This window comes from Lipotes vexillifer, unplaced genomic scaffold (assembly GCF_000442215.2).
Source record: "Lipotes vexillifer unplaced genomic scaffold, Lipotes_vexillifer_v1.1 scaffold233, whole genome shotgun sequence".
NCBI classification, from domain to species: domain Eukaryota; kingdom Metazoa; phylum Chordata; class Mammalia; order Artiodactyla; family Lipotidae; genus Lipotes; species Lipotes vexillifer.
Window position 1 is genome coordinate 514403 of NW_006790915.1, and position 18607 is coordinate 533009.

At 36.7% G+C, this 18607-nt stretch overlaps 1 protein-coding gene across 1 annotated transcript in view; it reads right to left on the reverse strand.

Annotated features, from left to right (window-relative positions):
• The window catches only part of ZRANB3 (zinc finger RANBP2-type containing 3), a 233468-nt gene extending 215316 nt beyond the window's left edge, over positions 1 to 18152 (reverse strand). The window contains exon 1 of the mRNA XM_007464006.1: positions 17992 to 18152. Within this exon, the coding sequence (XP_007464068.1) occupies positions 17992 to 18152 (161 nt within the window). The remainder of the gene's footprint in view (positions 1 to 17991) is intronic.
• Between the last annotated feature and the right edge of the window lie 455 nt (positions 18153 to 18607).

Sequence of the window (18607 nt, forward strand, 5' to 3'; positions counted from 1 at the left end):
CCACACACACACACACACACACACACACACACACACACACACACACACACACACACACACCAGCAAGGTATCAAAGACCCAGAACTGAGATGCAACTCGAGAGTACTGGTCCAAATACACACCACACGCTCCACTTACACACCAGGACTCACAGAAGAAAATCAGCCATCTGCCTCTGATGGCCGTTCTCAGATAAGAACGGTGGCATTTTTCTTCTGCAGACCAAAGGTCTGTTTTACTTTGCACTTCATTGGTGGTTTCTTCCTTTTGTGATGATTGAAATCAACCATTCACTCTCCCAGTGACCAGTTTTAACTGCAGCCCAAAACAGTAACTAGTGATCAATGTAAAATTCTCATTTTGTCACTATTCCCAAGTCTAATTTTTCAGTAAAAAAGATTTGTTACTGATAAAAATCTGCTATTCCTCTATGTACAATAGTCTAACCTTTGAGTCTATACTTACACAAGAAGTGTTGACTTAATTTTGGGGTCTCAGTTACTTTGTCTTCACTTCTAGAATATGCTTTTCCTGCCCTGTGTCTACTTCTGTGTCTGCAGTCATTCTGAAACCCTGAGGTTTCCAGAGATAATTCATCTCTTCACGAATATTTAAATAAGTAATTCATAATAATTCAATCAAATATTTGAGTATCTCTTTGAACTGGGCATCATGTTATCATTCCCAGCTTCAAAGACTTTTAAGAATATGCCTGTGATCATAATGGTAGAATGGGTGAAACAGGAAGACCATGAGGCCAGCTATGGCCAAAGAACATGCTGCTTCAGCTCCACACCAGTGTTATTAAGTGCACAATACCATAGTAGGGACTACATAGATAATTTCTGGAAAGGCAGCCATTAAAATATTACTTTATTCCATTAGGCTGTTTTGAGGATTCACGAAAAAATACAAAGTGCTGATGGATATTTAAATTCATCATAGAATGTTCCCTTATTTTAAAAATAAACTGAAGCTCAACCAAGGAAAAATTTAAAAGGTTAATAAGGCAAGTTTACAAGTGAAAATACTATAATATTCCTATAGATTTGCTGATCTAAAAGAGCCAACCAAATGCAATGTGTGGACCTTGTCTAGAAACAATTCAAAAAAACCAACAGTGCAAAGAAAGACATTTTATGATAAGTGGGGAAATTTTAATAAATATACTCCTCATTATCATTTTATTTGTTACGGTGATCACTGATCAGTGATCTTAGATGTTACTGTTGTAATTGTTTTGGGCTGCCATGAACCACGTCCATACAAGACAGTAAACTTAATAAATGTTGAGTGTGTTCTGACTGTTCCACCAACCAGACCATTCTCCATCTCTCTCCTCAGGTCTCACTATACCCTGAGACATAATAACATGGAATTAGGCCAATTAATAACCTTACAATAGCCTTTTAAGTGTTCAAGTGAAAGAAAGAGTCACACGTCCCTCACTAACTCAAAAGCTAGAAATGATTAAACTTAGTGAGGAAGGAATGTCAAAAGCCGAGACAGGATGAACGCTAGTCCTCTCCCACCAAAGAGTTAGTCAAGCTGTGACTGCAAAGGAAAAGTTCTTCACGGAAATTAAAAATGTTACTCCAGGGAACACACAAATGTTAAGAAAGTGAAACTGTATCTTCAACAGAAATTAGCACACATGTTGATCTATAAGCACACTTAACTTTATTCCTCAAAGCACAAAAAACCCTGAAAGCAGGTAGATAAAAAGCCTGATTAAGTAGGTTTATCTAAAATGAAAGTAGCAGTTAAGATCATCTATAAAAATTATATCTATTTTTTCTAGCTTTATTGAGATGTAATTGACATATAACCTGTAAGTTTAAGGTGTACAATGTGATGATTTGATATATTTGATATATATTTTGACATGATTACCACAATAAGGTTAGTTAACACATCTATCACCATACATAGTTACCATTTTTGTGTGTGTGCTAAGAACATTTAAGATTTACTCTCCTAAGCAACTTTCAAACATACAGTACAGTACTGCTAACTATAGTCACCATGTTATACATTAGATCCAGAAATTATTCATCTTACAACTGAAAGTTTGTACCGTTTGACCAACAACTCCCCATTTCCCCCCACTCTTTGGCCCCTGGAAACCACTAATCTACTTTCTATGAGTTCAGTGTTTTTAGATCCCACATATAAGTGAGTTCATACAGTATCTGTCTTTCTCCGTCTGAATTAATGTCATTTAGCATAATGCCATCAAGATTCATCCGTGTTGTTACAACTTTATCCATTCATCCATTAATGGACACTTAGGTTGTTTCCACATGGCTACTGTGTCCACTGTGAATAATATTGAAATGAACATGGGGGTACAGATATCTCTTCCAGATAGCGATTTCATTTCTATTAGATATATACCCAGAAGTGGGATTGCTGGATCACATGGTAGTTCTATTTTTAATTTTCTGAGGAAATTCCATACTGTTTTCCACAATGGCTATACCTATTTACATTTGCATCAACACTGCACTAGGAATCCCTTTTTTCCACATTCTCGCCAACACTTGTTATTTCTTGTCTTTTTGATAAAAGCCTTCCTAACAGGTATTAAGTGATGTCTTACTGTGATTTTATATTTGCATTTCCCTGATGACTGGTGATGCTGAGCATCTTTCCATGTATCTGTTCGCTATCTGTATGTCTTCTTTGAAAAAATGTCTATTCAGGTCCTTTGATCATTTTTTAATTGGATTATTTGCTTTTTGAGTTGTATGAGTTCCTAATATATTTTGGATACTACCCCATAGATATATGATTTGCAAATATTTTCTCCCACTTGGTAGGCTACCTTTTCATTTTGTTGGTTGTTTCCTTTGCTGTACAAAAGCTTTTTACTTTGATGCAGTCCCACTTGCTTATTTTTGTACTGTTTCTTTTTGCTTATGCAAAATTTATACCTATTGATATATGCATCAATAAAGTTTTTTGACATTGCCAAATCTCTCTCTAGATACTGTTATAGGGACCTCACTGCTTGGGGAGGGGGCAAAACAATGACTTTGCTCTACAACTCAAATTAATGCTATTTAGAATGTCAAGATTTCATTTCTCATGAATTAGATGACTCAGATTGTATGAAATTAATAAGTAAATTTTTGCTACTTATTTCTTCAGCTTTCTTATATACCCAACTTCAAGGTTCATTCAGACCTTCACCTAGTTATCCTTATCTTATTAAGTTGAGATGATAAGCATGGTGATATACACTGTAATATTAAAATTTTTTTTTTTTTTTTTTTTTTGCAGTACGCAGGCCTCTCACTGTTGTGGCCTCTCCCATTGCGGAGCACAGGCTCCAGACGCGCAGGCTCAGCGGCCATGGCTCACGGGTCCAGCCACTCCACGGCGTGTGGGATCTTCCCGGACCGGGGCACAAACCGCGTCCCCTGCATCGGCAGGCGGACTCTCAACCACTGCGCCACCAGGGAAGCCCAATATTAAAATAATTTAACAAAGAAACTTCTTGTAGCAAAATGACCAGGTGTTTCAATATTTTTGTTCACTGATGCAAAAATTCAATCTAGGGCTTCCCTGGTGGCGCAGTGGTTGAGAGTCCGCCTGCCGATGCAGGGGATACGGGTTCGTGCCCCGGTCTGGGAAGATCCCACATGCCGTGGAGCGGCTGGGCCCGTGAGCCATGGCCGCTGGGCCTGCTCGTCCGGAGCCTGTGCTCCACAATGGGAGAGGCCACAACAGTGAGAGGCCCACATACCGCAAAAAAAAAAAAAAAAAAAAAATTCAATCTATATTCAGCCAAACTGGTAGGGATTATAACACTACAAAAGCAGTATATCTAAATGGGTATTATAACAAAAAACTTTTCAATTTTAGGAAAGAAAAGAAAACAATGAAACAAATTACATTGTCAAGTGATACCTTTAAAGAATACAAATGACTATAACATCATCTCATACTTTTGGTAAAAGCCTTAAATACCACGAAGTCTACCCTTCCCCCATGCAGACAAATAATTAAAACAAATGGTTCTGCCAGGATTTCCAGAAGAAATGAAATTCAGTTTATTTCATAACACCATCTATACAAAGAGTATTAACTAATGATGAAGGTACCAGTGACAGTGTACAAGCCTAAACCTAATAATTCATCCAGTGACCGTCGTCTTATATCTTACCAGATGTGAATAAGTAAATGACATTTACAGCAAACCTTCTTCTTGTTCAACCATATACTAAAAACTACACATATTAATAAGTTTGTCAATTATTTTCAGCCATGTTGTATACACATAACCAAACAAAAATACATATGTAAAAAAAAATCACTTAATAATTACTTATACAATGTATCTAACACTGAGCTTGGTGGAGCACAGATTCAAAAATATAACTCATGATTATTTATCATCTTTGAAAACTAGACAAAACAAGGATAGGTTACCAAAAATATTAAATACTAAAACAACAACAGGGACTTCTCTGGCCATCCAGTGGTTAAGACTTTGCGCTTCCACTGCAGGGGTTGAGGGTTCGATCCCTGGTTGGGGAACTAAGATCCCACATGCCATGTGGCCAAAAAATAAAACAACAACAACAACAAATGAAGGAGTATATCTAGAAAAAACACTTCTGGCTTCACATCTCAGGAAAACAAAACAAAACAGTACAACGCAGTTCCAAAGTGAGGGGGATGCTTGTGTTGCCAAGACAAGAATCCCTTCTGCAAGTCAACACAACAGGCCAGACAGACTGACCAGCAGCCAGTATATCCCTGGGTCCAGACTGGCTGCAAGCAGAAATCAGAGGAGGCCAGAGCTCAATGATGAAACCCCAAATGTGGGTAGCACAGAGAGGCTAAGAGAGGACTGAGAATCTTTACACTATTAGTTACCCTGCTATGTGGATTTCTTTTGCTCAGGTCATACAATCAAAAGAAATAAATTACATATAAAAATACTGTCATAAACATGAAACCATAAAACACCTAGAAGAGAACATAGGCAAAACACTCTTTGACATAAATAGTAGAAATATTTTCTTGGCTCAGTCTCCTAAAGTAAAATAAATAAAAGCAAAAATAAGCAAATGGGACCTAATTAAACTTAAAAGCTTTTGCACAGCAAAGGAAAACACAGACAAAACAAAAAGACAATCTACAAAATGGGAGAAAATATTTGCAAATGATGCATGTGACAAGGGGTTAATATCCAAAACATACAAACAGCTCATATAACTCAATATCAAAAAACCAAACAATCCAATCAAAAAATGGGCAGAAGACTTGAATAGACATTTTTCCAAAGAAGACATGCAGATGGCTTATAGGCACATGAAAAGATGCTCAACACCACTAAATATTAGAGAAACACAAATCAAAACCACAGTGAGGTTTCACCTCACACCTATCGGAATGGCTATCATCAAAAAGTCTACAAATAACAAATGTTGGAGAGTATGTGAAGAAAAGGGAAGTCTTGTACACTGTTGGTGGGAATGTAACTATGTCACTGTGGAAAACAGTATGGAGGCGCCTTAAAAATACTACCTTAACTACACCTTAAATAGAACTACCATATGATCCAGCTATTCCACTACTGGGAATATACCCAGAAAAAACAAAAACACTTAATTCAAAAAGATACATGCACCCCAATGATCATAGCAGCACTATTTATAATAGCCAAGACACAGAAGCAACTTAAGTGCCCATCAGCAGACTACTGGATTAAGAAGATGTGACACACACACACACACACACACACACACACACACACACACACATGCACACTCCCTCTCTCTCTCTCTCTCTCTCTCTCTCATACAATGGAATATTACTCAGCCATAAAAAAGAATGAAATATTGCCATTTGCAGCAATGTGGATGGACCTAGAGAATATTATACTCAGTGAAATAAGCCAGAGAAAGACAAATGCTATATGATATCACTTATATGTGGAATCTAAAAAATAATACAAATGAATGTATATACAAAACAGACTCACAGATACAGAAAATAAATTTGTGGTTACCAAAGGGGAGAGAGGAGGGAGGGACAAATTAGGGGTATGAGATTAACAAACTACTATATATTAATTAGATAAGCAGCAAGGATATACTATATAGCACAGGAAATTGTATGCTTTATCTTATAATAACTTAGAATATAATCTGCAAATATACTGGATCATTATGCTGTACCCCTGAAACTAACACAATATTGTAAATCAACCATACTTCAATAAAAATAAATAACAATAAATAATTTTTTAAAATAGTGTCGTAAAGAGAATAGGTTTTAGTCTAGAACATTACTGTAGCCCTCTCTGAGGTGATCTTTTGCAAATAGCAGGCTCAGGAAAAATGTTCCTTATTGAATCATGAGCAGTAATTTCTTAAAAAAATCGATGCTATGAATATAAGAAGGAAACAAAATGGAAATCAAAAGGAAAAACACAGAAAAAAGTACCTATGAAGCAGATGAAAATCATAGTGTGCCACAAATTTAAACTTTAATTACCTCTATAACACAAGATATATAAAGTAGAGGTACAGAAACTTAATGAAGTTATGTTAAAAAACAAAGAAATTAAATGTGAACTGACGGGTTTGAGAAGTAAAAGAAAAATAAACACCACTGAAATGAAGACCAAATGGAAGCAGAAAAGAGAATAGGCACTGCTAAAAAAACAGGAACGTATACATAGGACATGACTGAAAGAAAATTTTCAAAGGGAATGAACAGATCAAAAGTGTTTTAGAGAAAAAATAAATTATGAAAGAAAATGACAGAAAATACAAAGGATAGAGATAATAGGCCAAAATGAATGAAAAAACATAAGCATACTTGATGGCTTCAAAGAAGAAAACCAAAATAAAAGACCTGAAAAACTGTTCTCCATGTAATTCAAGAAAAATTCAGAGAAATGATAGAAAAGTGTAAACTGGACATTAAAATAATATAGCACATCCAGAAAGAGATATAGATGCATCAACACCAAGACATATTCCAGTACTGGATTGCCAAAATGGGTAGTGAAACCAAAAAAAATCAATCATCTCTAAGAAGAAAACAAAAAACCCAGGCGGCCCTCAGCTTGTCTACAGTAAACAGTGGAGCAATGCCTACAACCTCAGCCAGAAAAGAAAGTGAGACTGAGGAATTTCTTACCCAGCCACTTTGTCATTTAGTATAAACTCTGTGAAAATACGTTTTTAAAATGCAAGAAACTGGGGAACTGGTTTCCCATTAGTTTAGTCCTGAAAAACTTTGAGGAGATAACTTCAACCAAAGAACACTGTGCAGAAACAAAATGGACTGAAGGGAAGCAGTGAAATTACTTAGTGGTTTAAATAATCTGCATACAGAAGAGAATGTAACAGTTACAGACAACAACATCGAAATTAGATACCTAACAAGAGGTAAGAGGGGAAAAAGGCAAAGAATATTTAAAGATGGTAAAGGGGAATTCCCTGGCGGTCCAATCGTTAGGACTCCTCACTTTCACTGTCGGGGACCGGGTTCAATCCCTGGTGAGGGAATTATGATCCCACAAGCCGCATGCCATGGCCAAATTAAAAAGAATAAAAACATAAAGTTGGTAAAGAAAATAATCTAAGTATATTGTAGAATAAATTATAAATATTTTTTAAAATACAAAGGTAACATCAGAAAAATAATTTAACCAATTAATATTATGTGCTGAGAAAGAAGGATAGAAAGAGAAAAAGGCAACATACCAACTATCACTACACATAACTGGGAATAAGAAAACACTGCCTAATAAAATGGAGATACAAATATATTATACAAAGCTATAGTTATAAAGATTACCAGTGGATTCAAAGTCTATACCTTTCAAATTACTAAAAGCACATACTAAACAGAAGAAAACTTGGATCACATAGTAATATATTTGGTGGTTCACAAAGTGATTATATAGTAACATATTTTTAGGAACAGAAACAGTAACAATTACTATGATGACGGAATTAAGATCAAACATAGCTCTAATGTCAACGAATGAAAGTAAGCTTAATAATACTTAAGAGAAAAGACAAACTGAATCACAAAGTGAAATCTGACTTTGAAATTTAAAAAAGCATCTAAAGGAAGTGTCTCAAAAATGTTGAAAATAGAAAGATGGTTAAAAGTACACTACAAAAAAATTATGGTGAGAAAGAAATAATTGTTGGAATATTAATTATACAAGATTCAATTTAGAGTACAAAAGGAAAGAATTAAGTAATTTTATAATAAGGCTATTATATAATGAATGACACAGAGTATAATCCCAAATGAAGATTTAACAGTAAAATTCATGCTCCCAGTACTATGGTGGTTCAGTTAATCTAAAAGCCCTTTCCTTTGCAAATACCTAGAAATATGGAAATTAGATAAAATCCTATATTTTAAAATGCAAAGCTGGCCTGAAGAAAAGTAAAAAAAAATTTACAATGACCAGAAACAAAAAAGAAAGTCAAACCCAGAGTAACAGGTGAGTAATAAAGCCATGGGTCACAATGAAGGTGTCTACAGACACCATCAACAAGGAACCTTAAGATTTAACAGCCAAGCAGAGCAATAGGAATAGGGTCTTAGATCTACACAAAATGAACAGTGGAAGTGAGGCTCCTAAACAAAACATGAGCCTAAGAAAGCTACAACATAAATGAAAGTGGAAAAGGGGTGACAATAGAAAGAGAGATATAAGCAAAAGGAAACCAACAGGAAGTAGATTTATACATGTATGGTCAATTGCTGTGCCACAAGGGCACCAACGTAACTTATGGAAAAGAATATAGACTTTTCTACAAATGGTGCTGGAATAACTGGATATCAGTATGAAAGAAAACTGAACCTCTCATCTCACCCCATATACAAAAATTAATTTGAGATAACTCATATATCAAAACACAAATGCTAAAACTATAAAACTTCCAGTACAAAACATAAGAGACCATATTTGTGATTGTGGGGTAAAACAGACTTATTGGTGACAACATAAAAAGCATTACCATATAAGAACTGAATTAACTAGATTTTATCAAAATTCTAAAATTCTGTTGATCAAAGGATAATGTGAAGAAAAGTAAAAGGCAAGTTATAGACTAGGAGAAACCACCCATAACACATGTATGTGGCATAGGTGTTTTATGCAGAGTATAAAAAAAACTTCAAATCAGAGGTAAAAAGACAACAACCGGGAATTCCCTGGCAGTCCAATGGTTAGGACTCAGTGCTTTCACTGCCACAGCCCAGGTTCAATCTCTTGTCGGGGAATTAAGATCCCACAAGCCATGCAGTGAGGCAAAAAATAAATAAATAAATAAAAGACAACAACTAAAACATGGGTGAAACATTCATATAAGATATAGCTATCTCATATAAATAGATACCCAATAAGCACAGGGAAAGATGCCAACATCATTAGTCATTAGGAAAACACAAATTAAAATACAATGAGCTACCACATGAAGATCCATTAATTTTGAATGGCTAAAACGATATAGGCTGAGACTTCAAGCACCAAGAACTCTCATATATTGCTGATGGGGTGGAAAAAAAGTTGGGCGGTTTTCTTACAAAGTTAAACAGATACCTACCCTAAAATCTAGCAGGAGGAAGCATGTCCACAAAAGGACTTGTTCAAGAATGTTAATACCATCTTTATTCATAAGACTCCTAAATTAGAACGAACCCAAATGTCTGTCAGCAAGTGAATGAATAAAATAACTGTCCTACATTCAGAGATCAAAAAAATGTATACGAATCTCAAAAACATGGAACAAGAGAAGTCAGACACACATAAATTATATGATTTCCATTCATACCAAGTTCCAAAAAAGACAAATGTAAGCTATGGTACAGTAAGGGATTATAACTCATTCAATATATAGGATTCCATGAGCCCATACTGAGGAGGGAAGGACAGATGGATGGGCAGAGAGAGAGAGAGAAAGAGATTGCTGGGCAGAAGAGGGCTCTTCCTTAAAGCAGAATGCCAGTCAATAAATCAACATTTTAACAACTACATGGCAAAAATTATTTTAAGCAAGAATCAACTATGGATGCAAATCCAGGAGGAAAAAATCGAATAAGGAAAAGCATATTTGCATGGTCTTAACATTTCATGTTAGTTGTTTGTTAAATAGGCAACAATTGAGCGAGGGAAAAACAGTAACTATATATATGGCAGAGAAACTACAATACTTTGACTAGCAATCAAAATTAATACCACCAGTGAGAGGCTGACAGATACAGTGTGCCTTCAAAAGCAATATCCTGACAAGGACAAGACCTTGATCTCACTTATGTACCAATCCAGAAAGGACTAATCTAAATCCTGTCATGAGAAAACATTAAAGAAATTGAGACACATTCTATAAAATAAACAGGCCTATATTCTTTAAAAAAAAAAAACTAATGTCATGAAAGGCTGTGGAACTGTCCTACAATAAAGGAAAGAACGAGATATCACTAAATACAAAAGCTGATCTGGGACTGGATCTTTGTGCTAAAAGAAAAAAAATGCTATAAGGATATTATTGGTACAATTGACAACAGATATGTAGATTAAAGAACTGCACAGAAGTTAAATTTCCTGAATTTGATTATGTACTGTGGCTATGTTAGAGAATACCTTTGTTCTTAAAAAATACAAACTATGTTGAAATATTGTAGGTTAAAGGAGCATGATACATGTAACCTACCCTCAAGTGATTCAGAAAAAAAAAACAACTAACATGCGTGTGTATGTGTAGAGAGAGACAAAGAAAGAGACAGAGGGAGAGGGAGAGAGAATAAAAAATTAAAGGAACCCCAATGTTCATTGCAGCAGTGTCTACAATAGCCAAGACATGGAAGCAACCTAAATGTCCATCGACAGAGGAATGGATAAAGAAGATGTGGTACATATACACAATGGAATACTACTCAGACATTAATGCCATTTGCAGCAACATGGATGGATCTAGCGATTGTGATACTGAGTGAAGTAAGTCAGGCAGAGAAAGAGAAATACAGTGTGGTATTACTTACATGCGGAACCTAAAAAGAAATGATACAAATGAATTTATTTACAAAACAGAAACAGGGTCACAAACTTAAGAACGAACTTTTGGTTGGGTGGGGGGGGAAGGGTTAGGGAGTTTGGGACTGACATGTCCACACTGCTATATTTTAAATGGATAACCAACAAGGACCTACTGTATAGCACAGGGAACCCTGCTCAATATTATGTAACAACCTAAAAGGGAAAAGAATTTGAAAAGGAATAGATACATGTATATGTATAACTGAATCACTTTGCTGTACACCTGAAACTATCACAACATTGTTAATCAACTATACTTCAATATAAAATAAAAAGTTTAAAAAAAGGTAAAGAAAAAGTGGCAAAATGTTTAAAATTAAACTAGATAAAAGGTATATCAAAGTTATTTCTATAATTTTCTTAATAACTTCTCTATAAGTTAAAATTATTTCAAAGTAAAAAGTTAAAAAATATTGAGAGGGACTTCCCTCGTGGTGCAGTGGATAAGAATCTGCCTGCCAATGCAGGGGACACGGATTCGAGCCCTGGTCCGGGAAGATCCCACATGCTGTGGTGCAACTAAGCCCATGTGCCACAACTACTGAGCCTGCAAGCCACAACTACTGAGCCCGCGTGCTACAACTACTGAAGCCCACGTGCCTAGAGCCCGTGCTCCGCAACAAGAGAAGCCACCGCAATGAGAAATCGCGTGCACCGCAAGGAAGAGTTGCCTCCGCTCGCTGCAACTAGAGAAAGTCCGCAAGCAGCAACGAAGATCCAACACAGCCAAAAATAAATAAGTAAATAAAATAAATTTTTTAAAAAATTAAGAGAGCATCAAGTAACGAATACAAAACAATACATTCTGGTGACAGACATCATATCAGTGGTTGCCTAATTCAAGTGGAAAGAGTTGACTAAAAAGAGGCCTATTCTGGGTGATGGAAGTATTCTGTATCTGACATGTTTGAAAACACAGAAGTATACATATATCAGAATTCACTGAACTGTACAGCTAAAATCTGTGCATTTTACTGAATTTAATTACACCTAAAATTTTTTTTAAAGCCAATAAGGAAACTTAAGGTTTGGCATGGGGAGAAAATTAATGATCAAAATTCATAATCATAAGCCTACCTAAAAATGAATTTGATACTGGCTATGTGACCTGGAAAACCTTAAACCAAAGACTTAACTTTGTAAGTCCTTCCTAAAAGAATGTACCCACTATTTAGGTTTCTCAAAATTTCCAGAGATTAAGATTACCTAATTGTTAAAACAAAATTTTTTAAATTAGCAAATACATTGGGAAATAAGCTATCATGAATAACAATAACAAAAATAATTACCTAATTATTAAAACAAAAAATTTTTTAATTAGCAAATACACTGGGAAATAAGCTATCATGAACAACAATAACAAAAGGTAAAATTAGCCTCCAAAACACTTCAGATATGTAAAATAAGTATATTCTAGATATTTACAGAAATAAGAGATGAAATTAAAACATGGCAAGAAACAAGATACCAACATCATAACGAGGCAGATAGAAACTGGATATTCTAGGGCTTAAAAATACACTATGTGACATTAAGAACAGAAAATAAAATGTTCCTATTCTCCAATTTCAAGAAAGGAACGGAGTGACTGTTCTTTGACATTAGTCGGCTAATCTCTAAACTACACTCTGAAATTCAGCAAGTCATTAAACACTCCTGCTTTTTAGAGTCTACAGACTTCCCCCCAAACCAGATACAATACTAACTCTTTGCTTTGTTTGGAGAGCCATGTCCAAGGAGCACAGTTCTCTCTTGCTTAGCAAGTAATAAATTCAACTTCTTTGTTTCAGACTTTTTCTTTTTTTTGGCCACGCCACACGACTTCCGGGATCTTAGTTCCCCACCCAGAGATTGAACCCCAGCCCTTAGCAGTGAAAGTGCAGAGTTCTTAACCAAGGAACCGCCAGGGAATTCCCTGTGTCAGACATATTGTGTGGGTTTTGGTTTAAGATATTTTGAGTGATGGTCTCTTCCTTAAGAGAATCCAATAGATTAACTTATGGCAAAAGATAGTATTAGCTAACAAGCATATGGATAAACAAAAATATCAACTGAAGCAGAGAAATTTAAAATAAGAAAATACAAGAAAAGAAGATAAGAGATATATGGGACACTGAGAAAAGGTCTAACATAGGTATAACTGGAGGCAAGGAGTATTAAGAATGAGCAAAAATAACAGGTGAAGAGAAAACAACTGAGAATTATCCAGAACTAATGAATGATATCAGCCCACAGATTAAGAAGTATAAATGCAAAGAAAACCACACTTAGGCACATCATAGTAAAATTCTGGATAGCTGAACAAAGAGAAAACCTTAAAATCAGCAGGGGGCAGGGGGAAGACCGTTTATAACAGCACCAAAAATATTAAATACCTAGGAATAAATTTAATGATATATGTGGAAGAACTATATATTGAAAATTACAAAAAATTTACTGAAAAAGAAATAAGGGAAAGAATAATTGAGATTAAGTAACTGGAGGGCAATTAAAGAAATGGAAGAATAGGACTTCCCTGGTGGTGCAGTGTTTAAGAATCCACCTGCCAATGCGGGGGACATGGGTTCGAGTCCTGGTCCGGGAAGATCCCACATGCCACAGAGCAACTAAGCCTGTGTTCCACAACTACTGAGCCTGTGCTCTAGAGCCCATGAGCCACAACTGCTGAAGCCCGTGTGCCACAACTACTAAAGTCCGCATGCCTAGAGCTCGTGCTCCACAACAAGAGAAGCCACCGCAATGAGCCCATGCATCACAATGAAGAGTAGCCCCCACTCACCACAAGTAAAGAAAGCCCTCGCACAGCAACGAAGACCCAATGCAGCCAATAAATAAATAAATTGTGATGGTCCAATTATATTCCATATACAGTAGTAAATAAATAAATATAACCAATCAATCCACCATCACCTTTACCTTATAACATATACAAAAATCAATTCCAAGTTGATTGTAGAGGATTCCCTGGCGGACTGGCGGTTAGGAATCCGCACTTTCACTGTCAAGGGCTCAGGTTCAATCCTTGGTCAAGGAACTAAGATCCCACAAGCCACAAGGCCAAACAAACAAGCAAACAAAAAACCCAAGTAGATTGTAGATCTAAATGTAAAAAAGAGACAAAAAAGTTTTTAGAAGAAAACACAGGAAATTATCTTCACAACCTTGTAATAGACAAAGATTTCTTAAATAGGATGCAAAAAGTGTCAGCCATAAAAGACAATACCAATAAAGAATATTTAACAGGACATTAAATTTGAGAATGTCTGCTTATCAAAAGGCATAATTAAGAGAGTGAAAAGGCAAGCCACAGCATGAGAAAAATCATTTGCAACACAGATACAAGAGACCAATCCAGATATAAATCTGATAAGTCTCTACAAAATGATAAGAAAAAGGCAGGCACATAACCCAGGAGAAAAATGGATAAGACATGAACAAGCACTTAACATAAGAGGATATCCAAATGGCTAATAAGCATACGAAAAGGTTTTAAGCTTAATTTGTCATCAGAAAAATGTACATGAAAAGTCAATGGATATCACTATATTCCTATAAGAATACCTAAAATGACACTAAAGATAAGCAATATGAGGTACTGGTGAGGCTGTGGTACAAATGGAACCCTTATCCACTGTTGACACAAGTATAAATTGGTTAAATTACTTTGAAAAATGTTTGGCCAAGTTATGGGTTGAACTGTGTCCCCCAAAATTAATATGTTGAAGTCTTAGCTCCAGTCCCTCAGAAAGTGACCTCATCTGGAAATAGGGTCATTACTGATGTAATCAGTAATTAAGTCATTAGGGTGGGCCCAAATCCAATATGACTGATGTCCTTTTAAGAAGGGAAATTTCTGACACCAATAGAGGGAAGATGATGTGAAAAGACACTGGAAGAAGATACGCATCTAAAAGCCAAGGAGAGAGACCTGGAACAGATCCTTCCCTCACAGTCCTGAGAAGGAATCACCTCTGCCAACACCTTGATTTTGGAATTCTAGCCTCAAGAACTGTGAGACAATAAATTTCAGTTGTTCAACCCACCCAGTTATGGTACTTCATTATGACATCCCTGACAAACTAACAGAGGCAGCATCTACTTAGTGGAATATACGCATGTTTATGACCAACAATTCCTCTTCTTGGTATATGCACAACAGAAATGTGTATATATGTTTACCAAAAGAATTGTCTAAGAATGTTCATAGCATTGTTATTTTTAAGAGCTCCAAACTAGAAACAACCCAAGTGCTCATCAACAGTAGAATGAATAAATTATGGTATATTTACACAATGGAATTTTATATAGCAATGAGAATGAACCAATTACAACTACATGCGACACTATGGAAGCCTCTCACAATGATGCTGAATGAGAAAAGTCAGACACAAAAGAGTACATATGGGGCTTCCCTGGTGGCACAGTGGTTAAGAATCTGTCTGCCAATGCAGGGGACATGCGTTCAAGCCTGGTCCGGGGAGGTCCCACATGCCACGGAGCAACTAAGCCTGTGCGCCACAACTACTGAGCCCACGTGCCTAGAGCCCAAGCTCCACAACAAGAGAAGCCACCACAATGAGAAGCCCACGCACTGCAACAAAGAGTAGCCCCCACTTGCCGCAGCTAGAGAAAGTCCACACGCAGCAACGAAGACCCAACACAGCCAAAAATAAATAAATTAAATAAATAAATTTTTAAAAGGAGTACATATGGATGATTACAATTAACATAGTTGAACAATTAAAAGTAATCTGTGGTGTGAGAAGTCAGGATAGTGGTTACCTTTGGAAAGGAGGGAGGCAGTAGTGATTGGGAGAAGGCAAAAGGAAGGTTTCTGGGATGCAGGTAACGTTCTATTTCTTGATTGTGGTGATGGCTATATGGTGAAAATTCTTCAAGTTATATGCTTATGATCTGCACACACTTCTCCATATATGTTATTCATCATTAAAAAAAGTTCTTTAAAGCTGAATATGTTACTTAACAGATTGAAAAGCTGAATCATAAACTATAAGAGAGATCTTAAGAACAGCCATAGGGACTTCCCTGGTAGTCCAATGGCTAAGACTCCGAGCTTCCAATGCAGGGTACCCAGGTTCGGTCCCTGGTCAAGGAACTAGATCCCACAGGCCTCAACTAAAGATCCCACATGCCACAACTAAAAAAAAAAAAAAAGATCCCACATGCCACAACTAAAAAAAAAAAAAAAGATCCCACATGCCACAACTAAAAGATGTCACACGTGGCAACAAAGGTCCCGTGTGCCACAACTAAGACCCAGCACAGCCAAATAAATAAATAAAATAAATAAATATTTATTGGGTTGGCCAAAAAGTTCATGTGGGTTTTTCTATAACATCTTGCAGAAAAACCCGAATGAACTTTTTGGTCAACCCCATTTAAAACAACAACAACGAAACAGCCATAATGTAGCCCAGATAGACACAGAAAATATGAGACATTAATGGAAGCATGGGATAAAGTGAAATGGTCAAGTATAAGTCTAATTGGAGTAGCAGAAGAAAATAAAGAGAATGGGTAGGAATCAATATTTGAAGACTGAGAATTTCCCAGAATCAACATGGCACAAATCTCAGATTAAAAACATACAATAATCTCAAGCAGGATAAATAAAAAGAAAACCAGGCATCCCTGGTGGTGCAGTGGTGGAGAGTCCGCCTGCTGATGCAGGGGACACGGGTTCGCAACCTGGTCCAGGAAGATCCCACATGCTGCGGAGCGGCTAGGCCCGTGAGCCATGGCCGCTGAGCCTGCGCATCCGGAGCCTGTGCTCCGCAACGGGAGCGGCCACAACAGTGAGAGGCCCGCGTACCGAAAAAAAAAAAAAAAAAAAAAAACATATAGAATAAATTATAGCAAAACTGCAGAACTCCAAAGACAAAGAGAAAATCTGAAAATCAGATACAGATAAAAGATGGTTTACAAAGAAATGAAAATTAGACTGATTCTTCTTTTTTTTTGAAAAATTTCAAACTCACATAAAAGTCAAAAAGAATAATACAATGAACACATTTATACCACTCAAGTGTTCACACTGTTAATATTTTGGCTGATCCCCTCAAAGTTTCTCTAAACATATACATGCCTTTCCCTTTTGGGAAAATGTAGAAAATAGGCTGCAGATAGCAGGATTCTGTTTTTTTTTTTTTTTGTTTGTTTGTTTTTGCGGTACGCGGGCCTCTCACTGTTGTGGCCTCTCCCGTTGCAGAGAACAGGCTCCAGACGCACAGGCTCAGCGGCCGTGGCTCACAGGCCCAGCCACTCCACGGCGTGTGGGATCTTCCCGGACTGGGGCACGAACCCGTGTCCCCTCCACCAGCTGGCGGACTCTCAACCACTGCGCCACCAGGGAAGCCCAAGAGCACACTTTTTTTTTTTTTTTTTTTTTGCGGTACGCGGGCCTCTCACTGTTGTGGCCTCTCCCATTGCGGAGCACAGGCTCCAGACGCGCAGGCCCAGCGGCCATGGCTCACGGACCCAGCCGCTCCGCGGCATGTAGGATCTTTCCAGACCGGGGCACGAACCCGCGTCCCCTGCATTGGCAGGCGGACTCACAACCACTGCGCCACCAGGGAAGCCCCCAGAGCACACTTTTTAATGGCACCTATGGAAGCCAGAAGACAGCAGAATACAGTCTTCAGGGTGCTAAGAAAAAAAGAATACAGTATTCAGGGTGCTAAGAGCTGTATTGTCAACTGAAGTATCATTCAAGAATGAAGGCAAAATATATCCTGAAATTATTATTTCATGATACAGTAAAAAAAAAAATTAATGGGGAAGACTATGTATACACAAAAAGAATTTTTTTTCACAAAGCTTTGTTTTTTTATTCACTTGCCAGGGATTTAGCATTTTAGCGTGTCTTGAAAAAAGTACTTTACCTGCCGCCTCTTCTCAAGGCAAAAGTGATGCCATCTTTCTGGAAGGGAAGCAGCTTTGCTCTTAGTTTGTCAGGCAAAAAATCCAACTGTTTATAAGATTCACTTGTCAAACAAGAAATCTGAGGTGTAAGAGACTTTTTTATGTCATGACCTCTGGGCATGATGATCCTAAAAACAAAAAAATCACAAGAGGGAGGGGTGGGGGAAATAGATATTACTAAGTGTATTAGAGAATTAAACATAAATAATAATATGAAAGCACTTATCAATAGCCTTGACATACTAGATATAAATTTGTTAAATCATGTTCCCAGAATAAGCTATTAAGAAAATTCAAAGCACTGAGTCCAAAAGCAATTACTTAATGCACCAAGAACCAGCATACTCTATTTCATTTGTATTTCTAATTGAGCCATGATGTAGCCATACCCATCTTAAGCAATAAATGTATTATTAAAAAGTTATAAATCAACTAGATTTTTACAAACTAAATAATTTTTAAAATAGGGATGAATTTGTTACAGAAAGATGAATCCTTTTATAATTAATCCTTTTATAGGTGTTCATTTTCATATTATACTAGATTTTCTAAGAATGAGGTTAAATTGCATTAAAA